At 41.8% G+C, this 12,438-nt stretch overlaps 1 protein-coding gene across 7 annotated transcripts in view; it reads left to right on the top strand.

Moving 5' to 3' along the window:
• Positions 1 to 3,919: 3,919 nt before the first annotated feature.
• The window catches only part of elavl4 (ELAV like neuron-specific RNA binding protein 4), a 74,379-nt gene continuing 65,860 nt past the window's right edge, over positions 3,920 to 12,438 (top strand). The window contains exons 1-2 of one of the 7 annotated variants that reach the window (XM_084920470.1): positions 3,920 to 4,661; positions 5,354 to 5,494. In XM_084920470.1, coding sequence (XP_084776596.1) covers positions 4,614 to 4,661; positions 5,354 to 5,494 — 189 coding nt within the window. In that variant the 5' untranslated portion in view covers positions 3,920 to 4,613. The remainder of the gene's footprint in view (positions 4,662 to 5,353; positions 5,495 to 12,438) is intronic. The other 6 variants (XM_084920467.1, XM_084920465.1, XM_084920469.1 and 3 more) reach the window with 6 other exon arrangements.

Genomic DNA, 12,438 nt, shown 5'->3' with positions numbered 1-12,438 from the left:
AGCACCTGGATCTAGGTATAGCCAACAAGTATTAATCAGCTGACCTACTATATGAAGTTTGGATGAAGTAGTTCACTAATCTAGGGAGGCATCTGACCATGAGGAGCTCTGAAAGTGGTCACTAATATCTTAAACTGGACTCTAAAGTTTAAGAGGAGCCAGAGGAGTGTAAATAAGACACAACTGGTGTCACCCAGAAGGTCGAAGTCCCTGGAAAACTTCGGGAGTAAGCCTTCCTTCTTATTACACATGCATTTCAAACGTATAATGAATTAACATCAAGGCTAAGAGTAATTAAATAAAATGGTGGAAAACCTTTATGGTTCAAGATTTGATATCTTGTAATTCTTCTTCTAACACACAGACACACACACACACACACACAAAAATATATATTCAAAAGAATAACTAAATAAATATTTTTTAAAAACCTAGTTCTATGTTGGATTCATGGCACTGGATAAGTTTGTCCTGCTTTTCAGGATGATGTACAGGCTATGACTGTAGTGAGTATTCTTTCTAAAGTGTCCGTTAAGCTGTACTTATTGTTTTCACTGATGCTTGCTAGCTGGATGCCAATAGATGGTTAGAATTTGGCAGTTTTTATCACCCACTGCAAAGCCCTGTGGTGTTGCCCCATGCACAAGCCATACAAGTACACCAACAATGTACACTGGCGATATTTACATTCTACAGGAATCAGTAAACTAGACAAGACTCCCATTGCAAATTAAATAGTAATCTGTATACTGCACACTCCTCAGTTTTATTGCAGTCATACCTGAAATAAACCTCATTTTGAAGGTATTTTCAGAGAAAAAGCCAATCAATGCAAGCAGCAGCCAGAGATTCTGAATTATCCTGCAGATTGATTAAAGCTGGAGATTTTCTAGACAATTGGAGCAGAGATGTCATCAAGGCCAATCAAGCCTGGCCCTATTCCTTTCCCATTACAAAGGCTGCACCTGATTAAGTACATCAAATGAGCAGCGGCACAACTCCTGGAGCAAGAGTATACAGGCTGCTGCAAATTTTCAGGTTATAAGCTGTGTGTAACAGGACTAAATGAATAAGACAAGAGAGAGGGCAATGGGGTTTTTTTTCCCGTGTGCATGTGTGATCTGTATTTGATGTCGAGCATCAACAGGCCACTGAGTAGATAGGTCGGACTGATTATTTCTCAGATGACAGGAAGAGAATACCAGGCTCCTGTGTAATATTTTGTTAAAATTGAAAATTGAATAGCTGTCCGCCATGCCATGTCATTCCTTTAACACTATGCCAATTAAAGAGCTGTATGGTGGTACAATCATTCATTTTCAAGAGAGAGATTGAAATTAAATTATGGAGCATGAGAAGAATGAATTAGACACGCTACATGTTCCCTTGTTTCTCAGCTCTTATCAAATAGAGAGGCTGCATGGGAGTGTTTGGATGTTCCATAAGATCCTGGCTTGTCTTTTCTACAGTTGAAGCACTATGGATACTCGGTCTCATCTCATGGCTGAAACTCACATCAGTTTGTGAAAGACAAAAAACTTATCTGACATTATAACAGTACCTGTGAAATAATGGTATCCTGCAGTGAAAGTTAGGACAGGACATAAAACTTGTTTTATCATTTAAATGCCTATGCACATTAGCGATATTACAGGAGAACGAAAAGGTGCATGAAATCTTTTTATGGCTTTCCTCTTCTTTTAAAGCTTTACATTCTACAATAGTGTGTCCTCTTAAAAAAATGCCTGAAGAAGTTGAAATCTTTCTTTCTCCCCAAGTTGCATGCATGCGCTTTACTTTTACTTACTGGTGTCTGCTCAGTGGATCACCGAAACCAGAATAACACAAAAGAGAGGTACATTCCACACATGTGGACTCTCAAATTTTAATTATCTCTCATGACAGTGTATTTTCACACGCCTATAAAAATATATTTGACCCCTCTGAACATACGATCGTGCTTCACATGTAAACAGTCCTGTCATGGTTAGTGTGGCTTGGTAGTGACTGGATTACACACCTCATCATTTAAATCAGTGGAAAAAATATGCAAAAAATATATTTTTTCATTCTTTCAGAAAGATAGTCTTTCTTCTGAATTGCAAACTGATCAAATGAGTCAGCATTTGTAGCTTTGTGCCACAAAAAAAACACTGACACAAAGAATTTCTGTGAGGTTTTTATCCCGGCATATGTGTATTCAAGAGGAGGAAATCTGTGTTTTTCTACATTTGTATTCCAGCAACTACAGGGAAATCCTTTTTACTCCGGCCAGCTGAGGACGTCCACACATATAGTCCATCTTCGATGAAGAAACAAGTCATGCAAAAATGAAAACACAGGGCACAAGAGGCTCAGAGTTGGAGATGGGCAGTTGTGTGAGGCCGGGTGCGGAGGGCTTAGTAGGGAAGTAGAGACCAGCCGGCAGTACATAGAGAATCGCTATGGTGACAGCAATCAGGGGGCTCAGGGGAGTGAGGCTGGGTCAGAGAGGAAGGCTTGAGAGGCAGCTGACTGAGGAATCAGCTCTCACTCTGAATGATTCAACTGACAGCTCCCCCCAGGGCTGTGCCGGACCAGCCGCCCCCAGAGACCACGGCTTTACGGAACAGGGATGCGGCTAGCAGTCCTTTTCTAAGGAAAAAAATAAAATAAGTGGAATTGGAGCCAAGACGGCGCAACAGTGCCATAACATAGTAATGCTGTTAATGACACCATCACTTAACTTGCTACAGCGAGCAATTTTCTTTTAAAGAAAAGGAAAATGTGCTAATTTAAAACATGTAAACAATATTACGTGCTGCATCCTTGATGTGAGTGTGAGTCTCTCTACATATATTTCCCTCCCCTGTTGACATAAACATCGGTTAAAAGTAGCAATTTGCTAACACACTGCTTTACACCTTACCATTACCCCTTCTATCATCCATTCATCATCACCCACTCCTCTCCCTTTATCTGACACTTTCTCTGTCTGTTCCTCCCTCTCTCCACTGTGCTGGACAGCATCCACCTAAACAGATGGTTCAGTGTCAATAGGCTGCTATTAACTGGCCGCTCTCCCTGCTCTGATCCAAGACAGCAAAAAGCACATTTAAAGCACTGGGAATAAATGCTGTGCCACACTGATGAAGCTAAGATTTGATTAGCGCAGACGACGACGAGCCCATTTACTTTAAAACCGTCACCCTCATAAGCTACTTTTTTTTCTGTTAGTTTCTCAGAAATAAGCACAAATTGCATGTTTACCACATCAGATGCAGGTGTGGTATTTTTTTATGTATTGTTGACTGAGTTCAAGGATCTAGTGACTCATATTCTTGGCTCACATCCCCTTAATATTTATTTATTTTGCTTTTCTCTTCCATAGTTCGGATCTCCTGCCATGTCTGTGACTAGCTGCTTCGTCATCTCTGTGCCACACCCTGCTGAGGAAAAGGACAACTGCCTGACCTTGAGGCTTGCATCTGCTCAACCCTCACTTTTTCCATCTCTGGTAGATATTAATAAGAGGTACCCTTAATTTCCACTCCCTTGTGGTTCCTCCTCAGAAGGTGCAGATTTGACTACATTCCATTACTTTATTTTTTAGCCACATGAAAGAAAGCACTAAATGCTTCCTTCTTTCCGGAAAGCCTTGATAGCCCTTTTTCAAATGTAATGTACATCATAATTAGACCCAAACAATATGAGTTTTCGCACTTCCTAGAATATTAGTTAATGCCGGTTGAATGTTCGATCTGGCGAGGAAGCGAGAGCCAGTCTAAGTATAAATGTTCCTTTACAATCTGCATCTGTGTGTTATAGACACACCCAAAAAGAGGAGAGAAGAGGATAATATGAAAGGAAAGATAGGAGTGGCACGGAGAGGAAGGGATGTGGCGGCGATGGTGTCGCTGCTGCTAGAACAGTCTTCCCACCTTGTGGTAGCACGGAGAACTGTAGCTGCCTCAGTGCATGAGCAATGGGGGATGAGAGAGAGATGGAGTGAGAGAGATAGAGCGAGAGCATAGGAGAGAGCCAGAGGGAGTGATACACAGAGAGAGCGAGAAAGAGAGAGAGAGAAAAAAGGGAGGGGAGTTTAAACTAAGTGCAATGTTTTGGGACAGGCTAATCTGTTAGTGAGCAGTGTGAGGATCGGAGCGTATTGTGTGAGCCAGTGTGCGGGGGACAGATAAGGGAGCCAGCCAGCCCGACCCACCGACCCACCGACTGCCTGACTGCTTGTTTTAATGTGCTGACTCTGGGGAGATTTTAAAAGACAGCATATTGACTGCTTAGACGTGTGCGGAGACCCTGGGCACAAACGCCACCACTACAGCCACAACGAGCAGAAGTGCATCAGCAGACAGGGGAGAAAGAGACAAAAACTAGAGGACTGAAATATCACAACTCCAGAATCAGAAAATTAAAGAGGATTTTTTTTATCCCCCTCTTTTTAAATTGATTTGATTTTTTTCTTTCTTTCTTTTTTTTGTGTTCCTGGGACTGACTCCCAACTGTAGAAAAAAAAGAGGAGGTGGGAGCAAAAACAACAACAACAAGAACAAAAAACTGAAGAAAATCTGAAAATAAAAGGACAGAACGAAAAAAAAAAAGCACCGAATCTGAACATGTTCGAAATAAGCCGAACACTCAACGCTGCTTTGTTGAGCAATGAGGTAAAGACATTTGGATTTGCTTATTCCCTCCGCACCTCACCTGTGTGTGTCTGCTGCCAACCATTCTGTCATGTGTGTTATCGTATGTCAGTGTGTGTGCGAGTCTTTACACTTCTGTATGCTCGTAGCTAGAAGACAGAGGGGATGATTGATAACAGCAGCTGTTTATTATATTTCCCAGCACGATGCTTGGTGCAGAAAAGGGGACCGCAACGCTTCTCACCCTCACTCATCCCGCCTTGTAATAATAAATGGCGAGCCAGTGTCTAGACTTTATATCCTCCTATTGTAACAAAACTAAGGTAGCCTTTAAACCCATCAAACATAGGCTTGCTTGTGAAATTGTCCACCTGGGGCTAAAATTGCTTGTGTGCCTTCATGTGCGCCTACGGTATGTCTGTTAGCGCGAGTGCGTATGGCTGTGCGTATGCTCACACGTGCATTTGTGTGAAAGCAAAGGGTTCTGTAATGCCCCTCTGCCTCCCTCTTTCTTCATGTCCCCCACCCCCAACACTCCCTCTTCTGTCCTTTACCATCGTCCTTCCTACCTGCTGTTATCTGCTCTCCTTCCCTTTCTCTCACACCTATTCTCTCTCTCTCTTTTTTATCCCCCCCCCCCCCCCCCTTGTTTCTGTCTCTGTCCTCCCTTCTCCTCCCGTGTCTCTGTATGAGTGTGTGTGTTCTGTGAGCAGCATCTCAAGATGATGGCGAGGTACGGGCAGCTCTCGGGACTAGCAGCCAGTGGCGTGGGCTCCGTCCCTGAGACGCACTCGCCGCTATTTCCCAGGGATCTCCTGTCATCGCCAGCCCAGATGGGCTACAGGTCACCCCTGGTAAGAGGATAGACAGACCAATATTTATCTCCATCCTTTTAATGAACGATGGCATAAGAACAAGAAGTGAATCAGGGAGAAGCGATGGTAGTGGTAGTAGTAAGTGTGTGTGATAATTGTATGTGCGTGTTGAGGAAAAGAACAAAAGGGCAGAAAGAGAGCAAATCAATTGTGGAATTCTGCCTGTATCCCCAATGGATAGTATTAGTAAATATTTACATTGTTATGTTTGTTCAATTATGGACGCCTACTCTGTCTTTAGCCTCTGCCAGTCAGACTGTTATCAAGGGAATTTGAGGTGTTTGTGTGTGCTTGCATGTGCGTATGTGTGCATTTGTGAGTGTAATATATTTCCTGTTTGTTGAATTTTGTCAATGTTGTTAGGAATCTAAAATATTCATTTATCTGCTTACTGCCTGACGATGAATTAATTGATGTGTAGTAAATTAAAAAGAGGGCCATAAGCGCAGCTGTTAAAATTCCAGACTTTTTACGACAACCTCGACATTCAACGAATGCATTTGAACACCCTGAGGAGTCCGTGTGTGATTTTAGAAGACCGGTCAAATCAGTTAGATTTCAGTTAACGACTGAGAAAGCCACGTTAGCAAGCGGAGGCAGAGAGACTGTAAATAGTCGGGATATTTTGCGCTGGAGTCAACATTACTCTGCAATTTACATAGAAACGATTACTTCAGGGGAACGGGAACGAGAGAGAAAAAGGGGCATGAGAAAACCCTGAGCGTTTAGGCAAAAGAGCTGTAAGAAAATCCCTGACTCGCCGCATTAAAGCGACATGAAGCTGTGGGTGTCTAATCTGCTGTGGGCTCTTCATTGGTTCGGCTCCCCTTCAAACTGGCTCAGATCCACACCCCAGAGCCTCCCGGAAGCCTTCATAACCCACTGTCATGCTGCTGACTGTATCCAGGGGTTTCCGTCAAGTGTATGCAAATACACGGCGAGGATAAGCATTGAAATGCGTCCGCAAGGAGCCGAGCTTCAAAACTGTTTTTCCACTTTGCCTTTTTGCTTTGAACTCTTACGCCAGTTCAAAGACATCTGTCCAGTGCTTAGTTATTATACACAGCACAAAGCATGTGTTTCCCACTGCCCGTTCAGACTCACAACAGTGTTATCAGCTCTTTGCATAAAGCTGCCAGACCATGAATTTTTTCTTGAAACCAACGGAACTAATTACTTCAGTTTATTATGTGAATGGGATTGACATGTAAACATTTTTTTGACTGTTATCAGCATCTTATTAGATGGAATTTGAAAGAAATAACCAGTCGGTCGCAGGGTGGAGCATGATGAGCAGATGACTAATTGCACATTGCATTAAAATTTACAAACAGCGTAAAAAAAAAAATTAATTCAACACATTTTTATTATTAACTGAGTGACAGTCGGGTCCTCATCACAAATAGCTTCATTTCTAGTAAAATGGTTCGTTTTGGGCATTTTGCACATTCGCCACCAGTGTGTTTCTAGCAATGAGCCACGTCCCTGTGTGTGTGTCTGTGTGTGAGCGATCAAGCGCCTAGGTAGGCGCATACACTTGTGTATTTGTTTGACAACGTGCGCGTGTATGCCTGCGCATGATTACCCTGGTTAAAAAAGACCATCGTTAAAGTGATTAATGGTGCCTTCATTAAGCACAGCAAGATCATTTGCATACATTAGATGAATGTGCTGGAAGATTCTGGTGGCTTTGGTGTGTAGAGCCTCAAAAGCAGCAACCTCTACCTTGGTGCTTTTTTATTTGTTTTGTCTTTTTAATTGTGCAGCGGCAGCCAAACATTGCTTTACCTTTTAAAAAGAGGCGAATTCATTATTTAGCAAAATTTTTTGTCATTTAATCAATCCAACAGTTTGATATTGTTACAATTTAAAATTAAGACACTGGATTGATCTTCTATTGGTGTAAATTACTACTTTGATAAATGGATAAATATCTTGTTTAGCTTCAGTTTGTTTAGAGCATTCACGTGCGTGTTTGTGCTAAACGTTTCTGCCTGTGTGTGCGCATGTTCACAGTCTTGCGTCTCGCGTTTGAAGCTCTAGGACAACGTGTTTAAGAGAGCATCCAAAAAATTAAATTCTGAATCTATTAGAACACACGCAGCAGACAGAGGAGCATAAAATTAATGAAACTCAAATGCAAATTCTTACGCCGGAGTAAGCACACCCACCACATCGGTTTACAGCACTAGAATGACCTGGTTGACCACCTTGGGCAAAGGAGGTAAAATGTAGATAACGTGTAGAAAAACTTAATTGTAAATGATTCAATTTTTCAGTCACTGGAATCTAATTTTCAAAAGCCCACATCTAAAAACCTGCAGTGCACCGTGCTTCAGAGCTGAATGCTGTTAATTTGTAGAAAGCTCCACTGATTACCCACTGCAGGCAGCTGCTGTTCTCTATGTGACACAAGGCTTTGTTTGACAACTCCAATCTTTAATGTTTCAACATTTGAAAAAAAAAAAAGAAAGAAGCTGCCTAAAGCCGTTCATCAACAACGCAGCAACGAAAAGCAAAGAGGGACAAAGAAGAGAAAGGGGGCTACCATAGCTGTTGGCAAACGTGTGTAGCCACGGTATATTAACAGCCAGCAGATAGTTAGAGGTCATCTCTATTTCATAACAATGATTAGCTTCTTCCATCTGCCGCTCACTGCATTTCCCCTCTACTTGATTGCAGTGTTCTCTGTATCCAGGAAATTAGTTCATTTGTGCTCCACAACCCTGCTGTCACTGAGGCACAAACAGGTGCAGCAGACTGAACGACGCCACAGAGGGAAAACAACGTTCACAGGAAGGGAAACGGAGATGGAGATATGTGCAAAAGCAAGAATCGACCGAAATAATCGCGAAACAAGTACGATGGCAGTTAATTAACTTTGAGATCTGACAAAAGCAAATGCTGCTGGTTTATAATATTTTGAACCATTAATTTATCTGCCAAGCAGCTGAGAATGAAAAGTGTAAGGAAAAAGGTGCTAAAGCGAGAAGGCCAGTAATATTCTCTTTATAACTGTAGCACAATAATATGGTTTGAAGCCGTGCTTGTTTTAGCAAAGCTTGTTTAGCTATAGGGGGCTATAGGGGGGAGCGGGGGGCTAAAGCACATTATGACGGAAATATGCGAGAGAATTTACACGCAACATCGCAGGAACAGAAACTGTGGAGCTTACACGTATATGTGTGTGCGCGTGTGTGTGCATCATGTCATGTTTGCACTTGATATGAGCACATGTGGTGTGTCAGTTACGGGGAGCACAGAGAGGGGCAATGCAAGGGGGGCCTGCAGGGTTCAGATTTGTTGTGTGTGTATGCACGTATAGTGACCACCAGTGCTGCAGGGAGGGCCTAGTGATCAGCAGCTGAGCCTGTGTCCCGCTGGGAGCCATCACTGCAGAATGGAGCAGGTGTCTGCAGGCTCATGCACACACACACACACACACACACACACACACACACACACACACACACACACACACACACACACACACACACACACACACACACACACACAAAGTGTATTCTCTACTGTTTGCTTTTTTCCTTACTGTATTTCTTTCTCTCTGAGTCTTTTTTATTTTGTACAGCATAGCACATTCGAAAGCCTGTTAATGTGTGCTGCATACCGTCATTGACTGTCACCTGTTTTTCATGCTTATCCACTCTGTATACTAAACACAAACAATAGAGTACCCCACCAATAGGCCGCTGCAGTGTCATGTGTCCACGCCCAGCCAAAGGTCACCTGTGACTCCACTTATGTAACGGCAGTAGTAGGGCTCAGATTCATCAGACATCTTCGAAGCGTGTAGTCCTCTAATTCAAATGTAAACAAAAAAGGTCACACCCACCACCAGAAAGTAAAGCAGAACCTGCTGTTATTCCCACACTGACTCACAAGCCTTTTAATACATGGATTAACTTAGTCATAGTCATCACAATTATCACAGTTTACGTTGTAGGGGATTATAATTCTGTAGTGGGCTTGTAAATTGTAGTGCGGATTTTACGTCACGTCTGTGGCCACATTTATGCAGTTCAGCACACTGAATGAAATAATCTCACTTCTTGCTGTTCAGTTTTCTTCCTTAATTCCAAAAAAATATTTAAAAAAATCCCAGGGCTGCCCTTTTGCCTGGCAATATAAAACATTTAATTTCAGAAACAAATTTGTTCCATCTCTTGGACAATGTTTTCACATCCAGCTGCTGTTATTTCATTTGGCTTAAGAGGATAAATACAGAAAGAATAATGCGACAGGCAAGACTGGAGAGAAAGAGCTATTGTGTTCCCGAATGTTGCGAGTTCTTCGTGTTTTGCTGTTTGCAAACAATAAATATGTAAAAATAGAAACTTTCTTCAGATGCTATTCAGAAGTGAAGTCCAAGGCAGAGGCTAAAATGTAATTTTAGGTCAACATATTTCTCCATTTAAAAAGCAGTTTATGCTGTGTGTGTTGAATTATTCAGGGTTAGTGAATTAATTATAAAACTGACAGTCAATGTACTATGGATATGTCAACCTTATAAACCTTGACAAAAGACGCATTAGCCAGTGTAAGACCTTTACTGCGCTGCCTCCATCTCTGATGATAATCTCATCAGATGGTTTAAGCTCAGTCTTCTCCTTTACAATAGACACAAATTTATAATGCAAACAAAATCCCCTTTACAAAAAGAACATTAGATAGTCTCTTTTTTTGCCCATTTTGTAGGTGAGAACTCATTTTAAGATCGGCGATGTGAGGAAATGGGCCTCATTGTTGACAGCCAGACGCCTGTTGATGCTGAGCTGACAAATGGTGCCGATACTTGAGCGATTGTCTGCGTTTGAGATGCTGGCATTTTGATGAACAACACTGTTTTTTACTCTCTCAAAATTGATGGTTTCAAAGCCAACACGTTTTCATCGATTCGTTAATTGCCGGGGATGAGGCAAAGTATCCGTTGTCACAAATGATGAATGGCTGACTCGTGCAATAACGCAAAGGAAGAATGACCGGTGACGTTAGAGCAGCTCACTGGTTTCTAACAGTTGGAGCATATGTTGGCTTGACTTAATGTATAAAAAAATGATTGGGGGGGGGGGTTTCCCCCGTTGATTAGCTTGCATAAAATGCAACCAAAATCCAGCTATACTGAAAAAACTCCTACAAATATATTTTGTCCGCAGTAAGGCTAACAACTAACAGCAGCAGCATCTTTATCTGCTAAACCCTCCATTAATTATAAATGTACCCTAATAGCATAGCATATGCAGTGTTTCTTGTATAATCTTAATATGTATGATTACTTGTGAAGTAACTGGGTAGATGTTAGAGAGTTACAAAATAAATGTAATTGCTATCTGGGAAAATTATGCAATTAAATCACAGTTACTAATAAACATACTGGCGGATATAAAGGGTTATATGGGGAATATAAAATCTGGGTTTTTTTGCATGTTATTGGAAAATTTACTTCATTTGGGATATTCGCTGATGACTTGGGTCAGCGGAGCCATCGTGATAAATTTGCATGCCAAATTTCAACAGCAGGATGGCTTACAACAAGTTGTCTCTACTACTCAGGAGGCTCCGATCATTTGGCAGAATGAATTTAAATTTTGAGTGTTGCTTTTGATCGATTCTCTTGTTTGAATTTGCACCACCTCTTGGCTGCCAGTCAGTGCACATTGCTCTATCCTGAAACTCGAATACCAGGGCGGGTTGCCAAGTCGTTGGACAGGAACGGCTTTCGGGACCAGAAATTTAACAATATTTTCCTTCTAAAATTAGAAAGCGACGGTAATATTACTGGACAGACTATTTACCAGTGGCAGAAATGCTGTCAACATCATGGGGATTTATCTAGAACCTGTAGAAAGCTTTTGTAACATCATATTTATATCTTTTTGGAAAGTTATACATTTTATATGTTGCTTTCCTTTCAGGACTTTAAAATATTTACATTAGGTGTTGCTTTTTTAATAATCTGTACCTTATTACATTTTAAAACCAGCTTTCTCAAAATGTTCTTTTAACATCTTTTCTCGCAGAATTACATTTATTTATCCTGACTTAATGTTACAAAGCGAAGATTTACTACAGAATGTGCCTGGTGCCTTTTATACACAACGTCTTGGTATTTTCACAGGGGAAAATAATTTCTTGACTGTTTGCTTCTAATGACTTTTTTCTCTTTAATTGGCTAAATGCTCCAACGACGCAAAATAACCGAAACATGTCTCTAAGCATGTAGGCATTTAAACTGAAATCCAGTGGGGTTTTTCTTGTGCATTGCCCACTCGCTTTTCTTCAAGCATGAGAAAGGGCGGTTAAGCATGAAGTGACATTTGGAGAGCTGGATTTGTGCGGCGTGGGCATGTTTTGGTGCAAAGTGCCGATGGCCAGCTCAACGAAGGACCGTGGATGTGTCTAATTTCTGAAAGGTTATTTCTTATCAAAAGCCACAGTGGTGTAAATTATGCGGATCTGATAGCGTAGGGTTTTTGATGACGTTTTAAACACTGCAGAGTTCCTAACAAAAAAGGGGACTCGTTTCTGCAGAAAGATGACTGCAGAAACGACAAAAAGTAAATATTGTACATAAAATGCTCGTAGAGTGAGCAGCGGCAATTAAAGAACCTCAAGTGGGAAACACTGCGCGTTCTGTGTTGCTGTAGGGTGTGTGTGTGTGTGTAAGTGGGGGGAGTTGTGATTAAAGCCTCCACCAGATGGACCACAGCGGTCGCCCTGTGAGCATGGCTGTACCCCGACCAGGATCAAACGCAAAACGGGCTGCCATCCTCACAGCCCCAGAGCCCACCAATAAATCCCCATGATCCACTGACCCACCACACTACGGCTTCATTTTACACATACAGTTTATACTAGAGAGCACAACATCAACAGAAAGAGTGCGGCTCGGTGTCCTAATGATT

The sequence above is a fragment of the Perissodus microlepis genome, chromosome 23, assembly GCF_051167445.1.
Source record: "Perissodus microlepis isolate ML-2025 ecotype Zambia chromosome 23, ASM5116744v1, whole genome shotgun sequence".
NCBI classification, from domain to species: Eukaryota; Metazoa; Chordata; class Actinopteri; order Cichliformes; family Cichlidae; genus Perissodus; species Perissodus microlepis.
Note: the sequence above shows the minus strand (reverse complement) of the source record. Positions and strands in the feature narration are given on the sequence as shown.